The sequence below is a fragment of the Rhynchophorus ferrugineus genome, unplaced genomic scaffold (assembly GCF_030347505.1).
Source record: "Rhynchophorus ferrugineus isolate W39M unplaced genomic scaffold, kcgeb_rfMv2 rfM3, whole genome shotgun sequence".
Taxonomy (NCBI): domain Eukaryota; kingdom Metazoa; phylum Arthropoda; class Insecta; order Coleoptera; family Curculionidae; genus Rhynchophorus; species Rhynchophorus ferrugineus.
This window is the reverse complement of record NW_027472582.1, coordinates 54419477-54439616: the sequence shown is the minus strand read 5'-3', so window position 1 is coordinate 54439616 and position 20140 is coordinate 54419477. Positions and strand designations below refer to the sequence as shown.

General features: G+C 30.5%; 1 protein-coding gene across 2 annotated transcripts; it reads left to right on the top strand.

Annotated features, from left to right (window-relative positions):
• The first annotated feature begins 465 nt into the window (after positions 1-465).
• On the top strand, positions 466-19473 carry LOC143193476 (vanin-like protein 3). 2 transcript variants are annotated; one of them, XM_076399702.1, is made up of 8 exons: positions 466-646; positions 7307-7435; positions 9855-10141; positions 11761-11972; positions 12029-12133; positions 12200-12385; positions 12679-12943; positions 16430-19473. In XM_076399702.1, the coding sequence occupies exons 1-8, from the start codon at positions 584-586 to the stop codon at positions 16803-16805; spliced, it is 1623 nt and encodes a 540-aa protein (XP_076255817.1). In that variant the 5' UTR covers positions 466-583; the 3' UTR covers positions 16806-19473. The 2 variants fall into 2 exon arrangements, with proteins under 2 accessions (XP_076255817.1, XP_076255818.1); XM_076399703.1 differs by lacking the exon at positions 7307-7435 and having other exon boundaries at positions 469-646; positions 16430-16859.
• The last annotated feature ends 667 nt before the right edge of the window (positions 19474-20140 follow it).

Below are 20140 nucleotides of genomic sequence, written 5' to 3'. Positions count from 1 at the left end.
TAATAAAACCTTTTTGAAGTGATGAAATGGTTTCACATAATTTTTTAAAAGCAAATAAGTAATTGTTTTACTAATTTAAGAAAAAAATAGAAGATAAAATTTAATGGTACATTCTAGAATAAATCACTTATGCAATTTTTATTGTATTAGGGTCTATATATTTAATTAGATAAAACATTATTTTGCATATTTGTATAAATTAAATAAATATACTAATTACAGCACATATAGACGAATATGTCGAAACAACATTTACAACACAGAATTCACGTATCTTTTAAATGCCATAAAAGTGTATTAAAATAACTTAATTTATATTGATGTGATGTTTCTGATATAAACAATGGAAAAGTAAATGATAAGTGTTGATAATAATTTTATAGAGAGGTATTATAATTATACTCTCGTAATGCTTTCAGATAATATGATTCTTAAAAGCTAATAGCTGTATTGTTGCTATATAGCGTTTTTATTTGGACTCGTTTATAATGCAAACTGAGTGCGTATCATCGCTTACTTGATACAGTGGTTTAGTAGAAGTGTGGTTAATATATTTAAAATATATTTATCTATTCCCCTGGATATGTCAGTTTTGCACAGTGTCTTAACATTATCCTATTTGCTGTTTTTAAATGTTTATTGTCAGGTATATATAGTTTATAGTTATAAATTTAGAGGTATAAAAATTGAAAGTTATTTTAAACAATATTATAACCTACAACTAATATTTTTCATTGCTAAACAATGAGCTAGACACTAAAATGGTTTGATATAAAACAAGGTTGTTTAAGACGTATAGTAAATTTGAACTTGATAATTTACATATCAGAATTAGGTTTGGATTTTAATTATCTGCACCAATAAGGTAACAGTATATTATAAATATGATTAACCTTTCTAAATTACAATTAAAATGAAATTAATATTTAACATATTAATAGACGTATGGTCATGTAATTCTACATACATACAAATATATTCTATATACATAGATTGTTTTATATATTTATAATTTTCAGTGGTGTGGTGCAGATTGTTTACGATGTCTTGTTGGTATGATACGAGGATATTATTTACGTGTTTGTTAATATCATTGAACTTATTGGGAATAACCTGTTTTATTTTTGCTAGTCCTTAAATATAATTAAATATTACCTCGAATTTTGTTTTGAATGTATGTTATAAGGCAAATATTATATATTATTTTGGTTATAATATACAGAATTTTTAAATAATGATCCTATGAATTAATATTTTTAACTATACACAGATGGCACCACTACCGACATATATATATATATATATATATATATATATATATATATATATATATATATTTATATATATATATATATATATATTTATATATATATATATATATATATATATATATATATATATATATATATATATATATATATTTAACTATAAATAACAACTTTCAACGTTGTTTTAGTGAGAAAAACTTGTGTTATTTTGAAATTAACGAATCAAAAATATTTTCATATGTTAATTTAATGGCGTTTTTAAGCAGATAGATATATTTGAAGTCATCAGTTCATGCTGTTAAAAGTATTATTGACTAGTAATCTGGATTGAAACGTAGTTGTAAAATGACCAATGATATTGAATGCTCCGGATGCCCAAAATTCTTAATACAATTTTATAGATAAATTGGAACACCCGCTTGCACTGTCGATGTGGATTTTTTATATTGGTCTAAAATATAAAAGCTTTTGGAGCTGCTCTAGCGAAATACATAGAATTTTTAGAGCAGTACGTGATAATGATTAAATATGGATATATCACTATACAGGTGAATTAAACAGATCCAGTTTTTTCAGAGTACAACAGTCGGTGAATGTTGTCTAAAGCAGCTAACTATCTTCAGGAAGGCACATCAATCGCGAATATTATAAAACATTATTGGTTTGATTAAATGTTTATATCAAGAAATAAGGGGTAACATAGAAAGAAAAAAGTTTCAATAACATAATATATTGAGTAATAGCTTCGAATGCTTTCCTACACATCGGACTGTTCGGATCTGATCTCTAGCGATTACTAAGATTTAAAACGATTAACACCTCAAAAAATATACATGCTGGAAGAAATATGGCTCAAAGAAAAAATTAATTACTTAACCTGAAGCCTATTTTGAGAATATAAGTAAATCATTCGACGTAAATACGTAAATTGACGTAAAATCTGTGATATCCGTAAATATGAATGAGTAACAAAACCATGATACTATCTTACTGGCTACAAGTAACAACGTTGAGAGAGCTGTAAATAGAATACAAACAGTTGTCAATGATATTAAGTTAGTGGAATAACAATTAGCGAATAAAATTAAATGCTATCGAATATGGATTTCTTATACATAAAATAATTTTCTATGAATAATAAATAATTTTAGAGTAATTTTGTAAGCAAACACACTAAAGTTCACGTTGAAGAATAAGCAGATCTTTGTATGAGTGTCAAACATTTTAGTAGTTGCTTAGAAGACAAACCAAATTATTACTTCACAACAAATTCTGAAGCTAGTGTTAATCTGTGAATGGTGAACAAATATGGGGTTAGCACAAAGAAGTCTATTATCAATATGATCAAAAATTATCAACTTTATATTATCATTATTATGAATTTAAATTCCTTGGAAACCATAATGATTGTGATCCGAAGTGCCAGAGTAGAGTACTCTGAAAGAGTGTGAGTGTATCTGAATGCACAGCAAATACTTATTACCCATTGGATAGATTGTGAAATGCTTAGAGAATAATAATAATACCAAAATAGCATTTTCTTAAGGACATAGTGCAGCGTTGCAGTCCACAATCTGCCCTATTGGTAATAAGTATTTCTTATGTCTATATTATATATACATGGCATGTAGAAAATCACTTCATTAAGCAATCTTCTGTATAAAATATTATCTTAATTAATTAGTCTTATTGTAAAGCTTATTCTAAAGTCTACATATGTCCAGTAATCAGATCAGGTAGTGTTAAACGTTTTAGTCTACGCTCTGCACTATCACGTCGCATATTTAGCTGATTAGCGAGTACATTGGGATGCACTGACACTCTTTCGAAGTACTTCACACAAACACGTTGAATTATACTCGTTATAGGTTCTAGAGGAATATAGCGTTGTATCACTTTATTTTAAATATAGTCAACAACAGCATCAACAATGGCACGCAAAACCTTATTTTGGAACCATTGAATGATGGATATATTAGATTTGCTAGCGGTACCCCATATTTGGGTTCCATATGCCCAAATGGGCTTGAGTATAGACTCATACACCAATACTTTGTTATCTAATGATAACTTGGATTTGCGCCCGATGAGCCAATACATTTGATATCATTTTAGTCCAAGTTGTTTCCGTTTCGGGAGTATGTACTTCTTCCAGGTTGAGCGTCGATCTAAGTGCATACCAAGATATTAAACATGCTCTGCTTGGGGGAGTTGACGATGATTGATATTCACTGGTGGACATGTTCTTCTACGCAGGGTAAAGGTTATATGCGTGGATTTTGTTTCATTGGCTTTAATGCGCCATGTCTTCAACCATCATTGTACTTGCTACAGGTGTGTTGTAGGTTTATTGATGCTGTGACTGGATCTTCTTGGGATGCTAAAATTGCTGTATCGTCTGCATATGTTGCCACAGTAGTTATTTTTGTGGTGGGCAGATCAGCCGTATAGAGAAGATACAGTACTGGACCCAGTACACTACCTTGCGGAAATCCTGAATATATGGGATTTAATTCGGCATGTTCATCGCCTTGATTTACAATAAAATGTCTATCAGTGATATACGATTTTAGTAACTGATAGTCCGGATGAGGGAGAAGTTTCTTTAGTTTAACCTGCAAGCCCGTATGCCATACTTTGTCAAAAGCTTCAGATATGACTAGAAAAACAGCCGAACAATATCTTTTGGCATTTATTTCAGTGTTTATTTTGTTTACAAGTCTATGCCCTTGTTCTATAGTCCCATGCTTATTGCGAAAGCCAAACTGATGTTCTGGTATAATTTTTCTTTTTTCTATTATATAGTTTATATTTTTTATGTATAATTTGTCTAAAACTTTCAAGATTATCGGTAATAAACTTATAGGTTGGTAGGAGGTATTTTTCCTGGTTTAAGAATCATTAATATTTTAGCTACTTTCCAGATACTAGGGAAGTAATTAATTCGTAGCATAGCATTAAATATAAATGTTAATAGTTTTATACCCTTTTCTGGTAGTTCTTTTAAAATTTTACCAGTAATTAAGTAATAACCAGGAGCTTTTTTAATGTTAATCTTTCTCATTATTGTTTGTTTAACTATTTTGACCGTTAATTTCTCGTGTGACAAATCCATTTGAAATGGCGAATCCAGAAAGCTAGTAATTTTATTTTCGTTTTTTATTTAGCTGAGACCGGAAAGGTTTAAAATAATTTTTTAAATGTTTTGAGAAAATGTCGGCCTTCTCTTTATTGTTTCTAGCTCAACTATTTTTGTTTGTTTTAATAGCGGGGTTATGCTGCTGAGATCTCCTAAGCTTTTTTGTTGCTTTCCACAACGAATACTCTGTAGCCTCAGTAGATGTCAAGTTTTCTAGGTATTCTTGATTGCCATGGTTTTGTTCACTTTGAATTGGTTCTTTAAGCTTTTGTTGCCCTATTAAATTTTCTCTTGTTCTCTTCAGTCCTTTGCTGTTGCCAATTTCGTCGTAACTTTCTTTTTTTTGCTATCTTTTTTTGTATTGTACATGACATATGTGTATTTTTTCTTGGAAATGTTTCACTGTTAGGAGTCGCGGAATATGCTGCCTCCTGTATATTTTGTGTTAGGTTTATTGCTGCTATTTCTATATCCATTTCAGTTTGCAACAGTAAGTTTAGAGAGCTATTTCGGTCTAAGTTTTCTCTAAATAAGGGCCAGTTAGTTCTATTATTGCACAGAGAAGGGGGTTTATCTTTGATGGTAATTTTTGAAGAAATTGTTACTATTATTGGTGAATAATTAGAAGACTGGTCGGAACATGATTCTGCCTGACACTTTTTTGGATCAATATTTTTTGTAATACAGAAATCTATTGTATCTGTTTTTTTATTTCTGTCTGAAGGCCAATATGTTGGTTCATCAGTAGAGATATGTTGTAAGTTATCTGTCTATTGCTTTTAGCAGTTCTCTACCTTTTGAGCTTATTATTATTGAACCCCAAGTTAAATGTTTTGCATTATAATCTCCTCCTGCTATAAATCTATTACCTAGCGTACTGAAGAATTCTTGAAATTGTTCTGCCTTGTTGTTATGTTTGGGTGGGCAATAAATAGCAGAAATTGTTAATGGCCCATGGACTTCCTTTATGGTTACACTGGTGACTTGCAGGTAGTCTTTGCGGAATTATTTCTTTTTCGAAATGCTTTATATCATCTCGAATTATTATGGCTGTACCTCCATGTGCTTTATCATCAGGGTGATTTGTATGACAATGTTTATATTTAGGAATTTTTAAATAATGTTTGTCCGTAAAGTGTGTTTCAGAAACCATCATAACGTCAATATTTTGTTCAGTTACGAACATTTTTAGTTCCCTGGCGTGTTGTTGGAGCCCATTGGCATTCCAGACGGCGATTTTATAGCTATTGGTTTCAGGCATTAGACAAGTTTGCCGACGACGGTTGTGAGTAGACCAAGCATCGTACTCATTTGATCTATTAGTTTGGCCGTCATGTTTTCTAATCTAGAGATGTTGCTAGTTTCGATGAAGTAGGTTGAAATGTCGTCTCTCGATGTGCTGAACCATTTTCAACCATTTGGGCATAAGTTATGTCTGGTTGACTTGGTCTGGTGCGTAGACTGGTAGGCGTGGATTGTTTTTGTTGCTGTTGATGCCTTTTTTCTTTTTTTAATGCAGCATAGAGTTTCTGTTGTAGATGCTTGTGAACTGCGCAACCCTTGTAGTTCGCTGGATGATTTCCGTTACAGTTAGCACATTTCACTGTTTCGTCGCGAACTTTACGAGTACAATCTCCTGTTTTATGTTCTCCTACACATTTTACGCATCTATATGATTTGCGACAGTAAGTCTTTGTGTGCCCGTGCGCTTGACACATCGTGCATTGTGGTGTAGTTCTTTTTATATGTGGTGGTTCGCATTTAATAATATTATTTTCCAATTTTGTGGTTTTATACACCGCCTTACTGTTTCCATTAGATTTTATATTAATATAGAACATAGGCAGATGTTTTTTGTCGTGCGATGTCGTATATTGTGAATATTTACGACCTCGTGGTTTTTTCAGCTAGTGCTACCTTGATGGTGTTAAAGTCCGTCCTGTGATGTAATCCTTTTAACACGAATTTAAATATTCTCTCAGATTTTGGCCTGAATGTATGGTATTGGGTGTCTCTTTCATCTAATTCTTTTACTAGAACTTTAAAATGCTCTGCCTCGAACAATTTGATTTTTATTGTTTCATAGCTCACTGTTTTAATTGTGTAGTTCGTAGTAATGGTTTTCAATAAGTCATGGATGTGTTTTATTACTCCTACCTTATAGACTGTTATTGTTGGTGGTTTCGGAACAACTTTTTCAGGGCTTGGTTGTATATTCTCTTCAATTTCTGCCGACACGTTGCCAAAGCTGTTTTTTTTTGGTCTATTGGTTTCTGTAACCAATAGTCACTGATTCTTGTTTGTTTCTTCGCGATTTCTTCTTCTGGACTTCTAAATGGTCTTTTGTTAACGACTGTAGTCCATGCGATGGTGGAGTTTGCGTTATTGCTGATTGTTCTAATATTATATCAAAGTGTGCAGGTGATTTGGTTGAATCGCTGTGGTTTGCCATTTTTAGATTTTTAATATTTTATTTTATTTACTTCCAGAGGATAAAACAATAAAATAAATACATTTTCTATTTCACGCACTTTTCACCTACGTTATTTTTTGCACTAGTTTTTGACCAAAAATACTATAAATGAATTTCAAAAGGACTGTTGTAATATAAGGGGAAATAATTTTAAAACACTAATATAAATGAGATAACGTAAACACGTATTCACTACACTTTAGGTCTGCTGAGAGACGGATAGCCGCATCTGTTATGCGTTTTTAACACTCAATTAAATAACCGTAATAAAATACTAGGAAGGTTGGAACTGAACTGCGTTGCATAATGAAAAATAATTCATTATCGGTTAATAAGTTCCCAATGTGACAATATTTTTAAAAATGTTTCAGGATGGTAGATTGTAGATTGTTTAAGATAAATAATTTATTGACATTTTATTTTTAGCAATTGTCTTATAACGCAGTTGTTGTCGAGTATGCAGGGAATACGAATGGCTCCTTATCGCCAGATGAAAGAGTTATGGAAAATACCAAGAACTACATTGAAATAGTAGAATCAGTTACCGCAAATAAGGTAAAACATGAAAACTAAATTTCTATAATAATAAAAATTATTTGTTTGTAATATATTTTTACGGAACACAAGCCTTATGTAAAAAACATTACCCTATTCATGAGGGTTGCTATTTATATCTTGCCTTTGACAGCATTAAACCACCCGACTTTTCCATTAGATAGAAAATAAATATTAAGTTGCAAATTTTGTATGCGATTGTTGTCCAATAATTTTGGCGTGGGACAACACTGTATCAATTAATTTAAATTCTCATAATAAAGTGTCATTATAGTAGTACAATAAATTGGAATATTAAGTTCTATCAAAGTCGATACTGGTTTCAGCGAGGAAAACACTTCCAAAATCATTTGTTTTCCCAAAAATATCGATGTTTTATGTAATTTTTAAAAGAAGATAGTCATATGATATACCGTGAGATTGGGCTATCATAAAGCACTTGTATGACAACCATTAATAAAATGTTACATTATAATTTGATCGTAAAAAAGAGTAGTGCGCTGGATTTGACATAATATGGCAAATGTTAAAATGGCTCATTTTGATTGGAGCAAAGAAATGTTGAAAAACACGTTCAAGATGAATCAAAAGTATAATATTTACTAGCGTTAGCAACTATCGACCGAAAACAGTCGAAACAGTCGATAGTCAAAAACTGAAAAAGTAAATGCATGGTTCGACAGTTTTTTTTTTAATTCGTGATGTCAGATGAGAGAGGAAAGAACAAAGATAATTACTTTGGGCAGTTCATTTTATATGTGGATATGTAAAAAGAAATGATATTTTTCTATGGAATGGAATAATACCCCACAAATGTTTTATTGTATTTCAATGTGTTAATTGTTATTTTTAAATAATATAGTATAATAAACATAGACAATACAATAGAACTTAAAAAAACCTAAAAACTAAAATTGTATAATAACTATAAATACTATATAAAAATTAAACATATACCTAATCATAGAAAAAAAACTAATCCATGACATAATTAAAAATGATCTGAATGAAATGATATAAATGCTTTATTTATTATTGAACGAAAATATTTTTTAACAAAAATTGAGAGATTAATGGAACGTGTATACGTATTATTGCCATAAAAACAGTCAAAATATTTTACTATTTATTATTTCCAATTTTAATCTTTTTATCCTATTATATTATAATATATTACAATAGTAACTAAAACTACAACTGAAACAGTCGATAGTAAATAGTAATAAAATAAGTTGGAGGGCAAATAGCGAATGAAAACAATCCATAGTAAAAAGTAGTCAATTACTAAACAGTCGCTAGTCAATTTCAGTCGATTATATTATTACCTTGGTGGTATGGCGACACTACGAGACGAACCAAATTTTGAAAAAGTCGATTGGATGAAAACCCGGCTCAATTCTTCAAAGAACTTTCAAAAAGTTCAATAGTTGTTGAATCAACTGTTTACAAAAGTTTAGAAGTCATGTGTTAGTTTAGAGAAGTTATCCACTTGAGGCGAAATAGTCATAGCCATATGGTACTGTTGTACATATGGTGGTATCAGAAAGATGTAGTATACTACGAGACATTAAAATCAAGTGAAGCTGTTGTCTGCAAATATCTGCTCACGTTACTTGAATAAAGCGAACGACATATTGTTGCAGAAAACATCACCAATGGTGTTTAAAAGTCGTGAAAATATAACAATTCATCCTTTTGCATGATAATACTTGGCCACTTGTTGCAAAATTTATCAAGGATGCACTATTGCAGCTTGAATAGAAAGTTAAACCACATAAAACGTACTTCTCAAGGCATAGAGCCTTCTGATTATTTGTTGTGCAGTTATGTTTACAGAATGATGGGGACACGCTGTAGAAAACGATGGAAATATATTGATAGTACCAATTATTCTCAATAATTTAATAAAAATTAAATTAAATGTTGAACACCTATTTAAAATGTTCAGAATACACCAAACCATCTAGTTTTAACATTCACTAGAACATACCTATATTTTTGCTCAAGGTAACAGTTACATTAGTAGATTTTGTTCCATTGAATTTAATGTGTTATGTTTACGGTTACAGATATATTTTAATATTAAAATAGTTATTTATTTTAATGATATTTTAATAAATCTTTGCAATCTTTGATATATATTCTCAAAATTTGGATATTTTTAGCCTGTGGTAGCATTTGAATTTACTTCGTACGTGAATTAATGCTTAGTCTGGCTCTGCAACATCAACTAGAACAAGTAGCAATCTAGAAGAGCCTATGGCGAATGGGCGGATTTAGATTCAGCTTAATCCTCAATTTTTCTTAAATTCCTTTAAATCTCATTAATTTATCATTCAGTCTATTCAAATGCAGTCTTGTTTGTATTATTAACACTTAATCACATCATTACTACATAGTTTTTTTTTATAATTTTTAGTCGGTAGATTTAATTGTTTTTCCGGAATCAACGCTCATGTACATGAATTCTTATGATTCGACGGCAGCTGTTATTCCTCCTTTGAATGAAGTAGTTTTATGTAATGCGTCTAATGATAAGTATCCCAAATTTCTTGAAGACTTCTCCTGTGCAGCAATAAAATATAGTACGATCATAGTGATTAATTTTACGGAAAAAACTAGTAACTGCAGTAGCGACGCAACCTGTGAAGATATTTATTACAACACAAATGTGGTATTTGGTTCAGATGGAAGTATAATATCAAGGTAGGTCGGAAATGAATAATTTTAGAATTATAATTTCATCAATATCGATTCATCATTATTGTTAACAATCAAAGCGTTTGTATAAAAAATTATTATAATATAGTTAATCTAGTTACTTGCTGGTAGTAGTAATATAGGATTATAGTTCACACAAAAACGTTATATTTTATTATTTAAGTTATTTTAAAGGTTCATACTTAAGTGTAGCAAAATATCAACTAGTACAGTCAGTCACAAAAGTCAGTGAAATTCAGAAACCCAAATTACAATAGTTTTATCAATTACTGGTTAACTTTGGTTACAATGTCTGTTGGTGAAAAGTAAACGAATTCTTCACAGATCTCTGTAACGCGCTCAGCTCCGCAAAAGTCATGGACTAAGATCATAGAGTGCAATTTAGTGTGACTGATTAGAAGTAGACAACCTAAAGTGCTGACTATGGATTGACGATAATGAATCAAAAATTAATGAAAGACAATTAATCATGCGCTTAAATATCACAAATGACATGTTGCACTGTTCAACTATTACTTTTTCTGATCAGTGATATATAGAAAGTCCCGGGCGTAATAAGAAAAATGCGTTTTTTGTTCCAATTTGGCTTTATTCATCAACGTAATCTCCATCAAGAGCCACACAATCATTCCAGCGCCGCTCTAACATTTCAATGCCACTTTTGTAGAACGATTTATCTTTTGCCTCAAAATAGGCCCATCATCAGTTGCTGTCTACTCAGATGACGATCGTTTTGATACCGGAGTGAAATGATGGATCCATATTTCATCCATTGTCACATATCGAAGCAAAAATTCTGGTTTGTTACGTTTAAACGTGGCCAAATAGTGCTCAGAATCATCAACACGTTCTTGTTTTTGGTCAACGGTGAGCAAACGCGGCACCCACTTTGAACATAGCTTTATCGTAGTCAAATGCTCATGCAATATATAATTAATGCATCATTTAGGTATCTTTATGATGTTTATGACGCAACTTCACTTTTTAATCATTCAAAACGATTTTGTGTATTTTTTTGATGTTTTGTGGTGGACGTTCATGCCGAATTCATTATCGGTATCTTTACTACCATGTTGGAAGTCAGCAAACTAACGTTTTATTATTGTTTCTGATGGAGCGAAGTCTTTATGACACTTTTTAAGCAATTGCTTTGCTTGAACGGTCTTTTTTCTGATCAAGAAACAGTGTAAAATTAACACGGATATGTTTTGGATTCATTGCTTTGAAAATACCAAAAGTAGTTTCACTCTTAGGACAATAACTCACAATCTTATAAGTAAAATATTATTAAATTCTAACAGGTTTCTTTTGAACATAGGTATTATTTACAAAAGTAGTAAATGCAACATTAACGCCATCTATGTGTGAGGCCCGGGACTTTTCGGACCACGTGTTAAATATATTTATCAACTGAATATGAAGAAAATATTTTTCTTCTGATGCAGTACTAGTTTCTTGGCCGAAAGATGAAAAAATTCAACTGCTTCCTAAACTGCCATTTTAGTTATTAAAAAACAACTAATTAGTTTCAATCTATAATAATAAATTAGTTTGATAAATATTTTGGTCAATATTGTTCGTTTTAATTAATTGTTTATGTTTAGGTATCGTAAATACAACCTGTTTGGAGAATATGGAAAAAGTAAACCTGATGTACCTGATATTTCGGTGTTCCAAATCAATAACATTACTTTTGGAATAATGACATGTTTCGATATACAATTTTCGAAACCTGCTTTTAATTTAACGAAACAAATGGGAATTAAAAACATTATATTTCCTTTGAATTGGATATCTGAATTGCCTTATTTGACTGGTATTTATAACTCTCTTTCATCGACTGACCTATGTGTAATTATCTATTTATATTAGCGTTGCAGGTCGAACAGATGTGGGCACAAGAGCTTAACGTAGTATTACTAGCTGCTGGTTCTAGTAATCCCGCTTCTGGCGCTGGAGGTTCAGGGATCTTTTTAGGTAAGCTTCGAATATTTATAGCAATTCATCTATTTATTATTGCAAGTGTTAATTATATTTATTTAGGGAAATATGGACCGTTGGAATATGCATTATTGGACACTAGTGGCACCAAGGTGATTTCACAATCTGTACCATCAAACATTGAAAACAATAATTCTCTAAATAATATTCTTAGCAACGATGAAGATATCGATGCCGTAGCTGCATCATTGGATAGTTTTTTAATGCTAATTGACCCTTCTATCAAAGGTAAAATAGGATTCGGTATCCTTATAAAACTACTCTATAATCTCAGTTCTGTGTACAATGTTACAGTTTCAATAAACAAAGCCCTTATTCTACATTTTAATCATATTTTGTTAGAAAGATGGGGAAAAGTGGTGGATTAATAACATTTTGAATAAAATATAAGAGAATGGTTTTGCTATAGGTACTTAATTAGTGAAAAATGACTTGGATATTTAGCATTACGATTAAATTATTCAGACATAAATCTCTCAAAATCAGATCACAGCCCTAATATTATTTATATTTACTTTTAGATCACACTTTTAATGTTTTGAACACGAGCCTTAGTTTTACATCGAAGACAGTTTGCCACGAGGGCGATGGAGAAATTTTATGCTGCAACTTCAATATATCCCTTAGTAACAAGGCAGAGGTCATTACTGGTGATAAAAATATTTATACCTATCTCCTGGTGGCATATACAGGCATAAGAACTTATTCCGGATTTTATAATGGAGGCGTTGATAGTTGTGGAGTTGTCGCTTGTTTAAATGATAGTGTGGAATCTTGTGGACGAAGGTATTTACTATACTTATATTGCTTATTTTTGGTTAATAGCCCTAAATTGTCTAAAGACCTTTTAGATTAAGTAAGATCAATGCAGTCACGCATTCTATCTAATGAGTTTTGTCTTAGATTCAATTCAACAATTATAGTTATAGGTTCCATAACCTTCGAGAATGCTCTTAATTAGCTCTAATTGCCACTAGTTGCTAGAAATAAAAAATAACCATTTTCATTCACTCTGTCATTAAAATTGTATATTTTGGAAATACAATTTTTAATACCGGTTTCTAACAATTTTCTGGTCTCCTTCAGTTTATCTGCTAAAAGGTCACGTGAACCTGAATATCCTGCAAGTGTTTTTTTTGCATAGCTCTGTTCATAAACGTTTTTTATTGAATATAAGATAATCGAAACATGAGATGCTGTAGCGATCTGGACAAGCGGTAATCAGAAGGCGATATGCCTGGGTACACTAGGCGCCGAAGAACTTTACGATTCGAGCTACAACAGTGTATCCCTCACAACTGTAACAATATATGGCTGCACGTTGTCACGTAACAAGATTACCTTGCATCTCTACTCAAATACTATCTGAATAAAATCTAGAAATGGATTAAACAATAGAAAATAAAGGCACACCAAACCAAATTCTGTCATGTTACCTACATTCTGAAAAGAAATACTTGTCCGTCGGTAAAATTATACAATTAAAACATTCCACAATGAAAGCATTCCACAACAAGTAATTTAATATTTAGACCTTTACTTGGATCGTAGATTAACTCAGCAGAAACTTCTGGACCAAGCGGAAGCAATTTGACAGCAGGCTCTGTAGTCTGAATTGATTAACAGGTCATCATTCCCATTTGAGCAATGAGAGCAAAATGATGGCATACATATCCATCATCAATCCAATCTGGATATACGGAATGGATATCAATTATGAGGCATAGCAAGCAACAGCAATATAGCATAGCATAGCAAGCAATAGCAATAACTAAACGTATCTGGATCTCGGAGTGAGAACAGTGAAGCAGGAAATAATACATTATAACATAAAGTAACAGAGGAGACTTGGGCAACATATGTCAACAGATACAATAACAAAGTGTATAAGATGGACAACACAGTGGCTTATTATAATAGATAAACATTGCCTCCTTTACTTTTCATTTTCGAAAATAATAATTAATATGTTGTTCAATTTGTTTCGATAACAATTTTGTTCACTTTTAGCAGCTCATAAAACATTATACTTTACCGACCCTGATACTTTGTGACCATGAATATTCCACTTCGGTATTAACGTGGATAGCTTGTTATTGTCGTAGTATATACTTTTCATCTCCAGTCACAACATGTCACATAAAACTTATTATTTGTCTGTCAAGAAATAAATTGGCCACGTTGTTCCCACTATTTATATCAAGTAAATTTCTGGAAGCCGTTAATTTCATCAACTGATAAAATGCTTCAAAGTTTTTGGGGAGTTTTAGCTGAGGTTTCAACAACAACTGTGTGTACAACAGGTCTTATAATTCATTATCTTTGCACATTTTTGGTCCTTCATTGCTTTAATCCTCTCCAGACTCCAGTCCAAAATCACGATATTTAGATTGTTGAAACCAAAAGTCACAGTTGTGCCGGAATTACTCTTCGGGTATAATCGTGTATTCCTGGCCGATTTATTTATTTGCCATATGGCCGTCATTTAAGATGCAGCCTCCAAGAGAAATAGATCGTTGAGGTTATATTTCTAATAATACGAGTTGTCTGCTGTTTCATTATTTTCTTTTCTATGTTCATTATTGTATGTTGCGTGTTTACTAGGTAGTTTACTTACTTTAGTAGGTATAAGATTAGTGATTGAATATTAATCATGTTTAAAGAAGGAAAGAAAGACATTTTTAAATAAACTACTTGGTTAGTTGATTTTTGATTGAAAGATATGAATATTTTATTAAATTTTATTTTATATTTGAGGTTAACCTCTTTTGTCTTTATATAAGTTATGAACTAATTCAGTTGTAAAAGTAATTTATTGATACTGACTAAATTGGTACAATTAAATATAAGTAAATTTATGCTATATAAAATCAAAACAGTGAATTTGAAGGTGATGGCACAGATAATACCTTAATCTGATTTTATTTAAATAGGTTTAGGTGTTTTTGATTTAGACATTGATATAGTCCAATAATTAGGCTATTCTTTAACTACTCCATTGTTTGTAGTAATAACATAAATAAATTGATCATAAAAGACATGAAGACAAATAAATTTGTCGAATTGTAAACATGAATGGAAGTATATTAAAGTAATATGTATATAGACTTGATTGTTATTTTAATTAAAAAATAATATATACACATTCTAGAGATAATTCTAGATTAAAATGTTAGAGTTACAAAAATAAATAGATAAATAACAATGATATAACACATAACATTCACATAAAACATATTCAATTGTAAAATTTTAGTGGGATTTAACAAATATTTTAGTAAACTTTATAGTAACTCGCAAAAGATTATGGAAACACTTATTCCATTCACTGAAATAAACCTAGCACCTGGCAGCTGAAGATACCATTTTATATCTGCAAGACAGATAATATAAGTTTTTAAAAACTTTTGCTTACTAGGTATTAATAATAGGGTATTATTTCTGTTTTTTTCTTTTTCAAATTCATGACTGTTAGCCTTGAATAAATAATGACATTAAATAAATTATAACACATAATTACTAACATCTGAGTTATTTTTAATTTGCTTGTTAGAATAACTATCTACGAATCCTTTTAGTATCTAACCTATGAAAGTAACACATTAGCCAGTACATCACTGTACGAAACATGAACTTATTGCCGATTTTATTTTAAATAGAGAGCCATGATTTATTCTCTCTTTGTTCCACTCTTCTACCTTGAGAGTAGTAGCTGTTAGATCATTAGTATCGTTGACAATTAGTATTAAATGTTTTTATGAAACGATTTAAATCGAGCCCTGTCAGCATATTTATCCTTTTAAGAGTATGCTCTCAGCGATCTATCCCACTCAGACACAGCGTCAAAAATTGCGATCACCCGGCGATAATTCTGATGATTCCCGATGGCAAATTCCGATTTTACCCGAACACACATGTGACAGAGCAGCATTGCCGCAAGTTTAAACAACAGCAAAATTAATGAATGTTGAATATAGAATTTTAATCGATCTCTTATTAGTGTCCATATATACTGAATATCTGAATAATACTAAACAGAACTATGTTATTTTATGTAGAGAAATGTCAAAATCATCGAATTGAATAGTTAGATGGGGTTGTCTAATAGTTTTATATTGACTTCGCATTTTCACCAATAGATCTCCTGGATCAAAATACATATAATACATAAGAAATCCGACTGTATGTTTATACAGGTTTATCTTGAGATACTAAACGACATATTATTTTTGTTTATAAATTTTAAATTAAACATGTTTATATTTGTTTCAGATTTACCAATTATTCGACTATAGCATGGCCAATCACGTTTAATTCCATAAACATTAGTGGAACATTTATCGAGACCGAGGATAAAATTCAATTTCCAACAACTCTGCTTAGCTCCATTCGGCCACTGCCGATTGATCATTACTCGTGGGAAAGTGAAGTCACTGGGCCGAATGTGGTCAGAACTGTTAGATTACATAAGTCACAAGATAGGCTGCTGACATTCGGAATATTTGGTAGAGACTTTACTAAAGATTACGATCCAAATAAAAAGCAGGAACAAACAGGAAATAATCGTGCAACAAATAGTTGTTATACGGTTTTGGTTTTGGTTCTGTGCTATTTAATAAACAAACTGATGGTTTCAAATTTTAGATAAAACAGTTTGGTATTTTGTAGCAAAATAAATATAATACAAGTGGTATTAGAAGAATTGTGTTTGTATTAGTTTGTTCTTAATGATATGGGTGTTGTTTTTTTATCTATTGCAAATTTAATTTTCATTAAATAATCTTTTCGACTAACCTATTATTAATGCAAAATTAAAATTTAATGTATTGTTAATGTATAAAAAGGGTACAGATATAGAAACTTACTATCAGTTTATTAAACAAAACCCCATATTAATTCGTTTTATTACGTTAAGGGCTATAGTTTGAGCGACTATTCTGATTAGAATAAGTAGTTTGCAGCTATTTTGTTGAAACATTGCAAACTTGCAAATTTTAAATTCATTTGCATACGCTTTTTCCATTGCTAGTTTCTGATCACGGAAAAATAGTTCCCACTCTTCGTTATTATTCAAGTTGTCACCAAGTAATTTGTTGCCTTCAAACAAATTTTCAAAATTCACCTGAGCATTTTTTACACCGAGTTTTGTCTTTTATAATTTTATTTTAATATATTTTTTGGCATCTTTGATGCAGTCCTCGAGAGAGATCTCGTTTGTCATTTCTAAATTATCTGTAATGAGATATGAACATAACTGTATAAAAAGGTTTTGTTAATAGATTACCTAGTTTGACATCTGCCTTTCCCTTACCAAAAATAGGCATTTCCATTAAGGTTTTATTAATTGTATAATCACCTTTTTGATCAAATTCTGGTATATGCAGAGTAAATGATAGAATTTTAGTTTTTTTGTCATAACTAAAATAGAGTTAATATTTTAATAATATTATTAAATTCGGGTAAATTAAAATGTATTAATTACTTATTTATGGTAGATAATTAAAATTGAAATATATAAAATTAACATATAACATATAATAAAACAAGTAAACAGAAACAACAGGTTTGCAACAGATTGTGTCAAATGGCGGGAAATGGGCTTGACATGAGTAATAGAAGTTTCTTGTCAATGCTGAATATTTGTTCATACTTTCTTAATGTCATTGCGAATGAGTTCTAGCAGACATAGTATGTTATATTACACATCTAATTGAGTAAATATGACTAGCTTTGGACTCAACAAGAGCTTTTAGCGAGATATGCTGCTTTAACTTCAAGTTGGTAGAATCTAGCGAATAGTTAATAAGTGTGCGGCAAATGATTCCAAAGATTGATGTTTCAGAGTGGTAAAAAATCAGAACGCGAAATTAGAGGACTTGTACACTCTTTATATGTTACTCAACAAGTAATTTCCCATTGTAATTCCACAAACAAATAGTTTAAGGTAGATTTAAAGAAAACAGCAGGAGTTAAAAGGATATTTGCTACTATATGAACTAAAGCGTAGAGATATATTTGGATATGTCAGCATTGCAAGAAGATTAATTTTATTGTCGTGAAATCCGCATATTATCCGGCAGATGGGTCAAGATTGTCATGAATACTGTTCCTCAAATGAATTTGTAATAGTTTTCGTGTTAAAATAATGCGGAATTTTGTACTTTGTGTATTATAAACTATATTAATAGGTTCTTCAAGTTTTGTGCCTTGAAAATTATATTTCAGAAAGTTGTACGGTCTTTATGCATTCATTATATGCTGATTAAAATGATTATTTGATAAAATGAGTTAATTCATTTTGATATTTGATTTATTGAGATTTGAGCCAAGAAATTAACCAATATGGATATAATTTTTTTGGATTTTTTGCTATGTATTGTATATCTACAATGCTTTATATGCTTACTGGGCGTATTTTACTATAGCGTCTGCCAATCCTGTAACTTCCGTATTTTTGTAATTTTGCTTAAAGCGAACATATCCTGCGCCTTCTTCAATTAACATTGAGTCAACTTTAAACAAATTTAGGTTATGCATTCCATATTCAACGATATCTAATTCATTAAGTTTTGCGTTACCATTTTGAATCACAATAGTATATCAATCACAATGATAAATTATAATTATTTTCTTATGTAGAATATAATGACCTTTAAATTGTATGCTATAAATATTCCATATTATTGATTATCAATCACAATTGCTTGCAAATATTGACTGGCTGTGATTATGAGTTTTTTTCCTATTAGGCTTGCAATTTGTTGTCGTCTAAGTATTGGTTCTTCAGGCCTTTCTTTGTTATTGACATCTAAATGACCACTTTTAAATAGTATATACCAAATCTCATATATTTTTAAAATTGTTTGATGGACTTCATCAACGAATTTCTTCAAATCAAATAATAAATGTGATTAATGCTCTGTTGCTGGCGTCCGTATACGCTGATAATAACAGCAAATGGAAAATTGATATTTTAGGCAGAGAAGTGTCATGGAATTTAATAGATAGGTTAGGTTGTTTATCAGTTCTGACACTTTGCATGTTCACCAGTAGTTAACGTTGATTAAACTAGATGCAAGCACCTAATACTATGAGGATTCTTAATTTTTGGTTCTAAATCTAATGTACATAGGAACATAAATATCTACAGCTTCTTTTCCGTATCAACGATATTCTAAATTCTGTGAAACATAACTTTCATCCGCCCAACAGAGAAATAAATAGGTATACATTAATTAGAACAATTTGTGAGCTAATTAAGTCAAATTTGATTATAAGCTAATATTATAAATAATAAATGATCCAAAGAAAATTAATTTTAAATTGTATTTATTTTATTTATAAAACATTTGAAATAAATACTACTTATTTAACTACCGAATATATAAAATTATAATATTTGTTAACATATTTTATGTTTTAAATACCTGATTTTAAAACTCCAATAGCGTACTGAATAGCCTCAGTTAAACAACTGTCAAAATTCGCTTCTGATTCCTTGCAGAATCTGAATGGTCTGCCACTTTAAATTAGATTTTGATTCGCTGCCACTTAGATCCTTTTATATTTACTTACGGCATTGGTTTAAAAGCAATCCAATGATGAAAATGAGACTCTAGAGATACTCATTACGTTCTGACGATAAACTTAAATTATTTGATAATGTTGATTGATGACTCTTAATTACATGCCTTTTAAATTGATTTATAATTATTATTTCACGCCTATTAGTAAATGTATTAAAAATAAAACGTTAATATATAAAAATAATTAAATACGTCAATATATAAAAATAACTAAATACGTCAAAATATAAAAAAAAAATTAAATACGTCAATATATAATATAATTTGTTGCAATTATTATATATAAACATATACTATTATTATGAGGAAAATAATCCTAATGATGTCCCTCTATCTGTTAAAAATTAGAGCTTCAGCGCAGTGCTGTGATGTATCTGTTTTATATATCTAGAGATAC

Bases quoted from the DNA above. Each gene is read 5' to 3' on its own strand.
- LOC143193476 (XM_076399702.1), top strand. From the start codon at position 584: ATGTCAGTTTTGCACAGTGTCTTAACATTATCCTATTTGCTGTTTTTA. The intron at 647-7,306 runs GTATATATAGTT...TTTTATTTTTAG, and splicing joins TTTTAAATGTTTATTGTCAG to CAATTGTCTTATAACGCAGT. The intron at 12,944-16,429 runs GTATTTACTATA...TATTTGTTTCAG, and splicing joins GTGGAATCTTGTGGACGAAG to ATTTACCAATTATTCGACTA.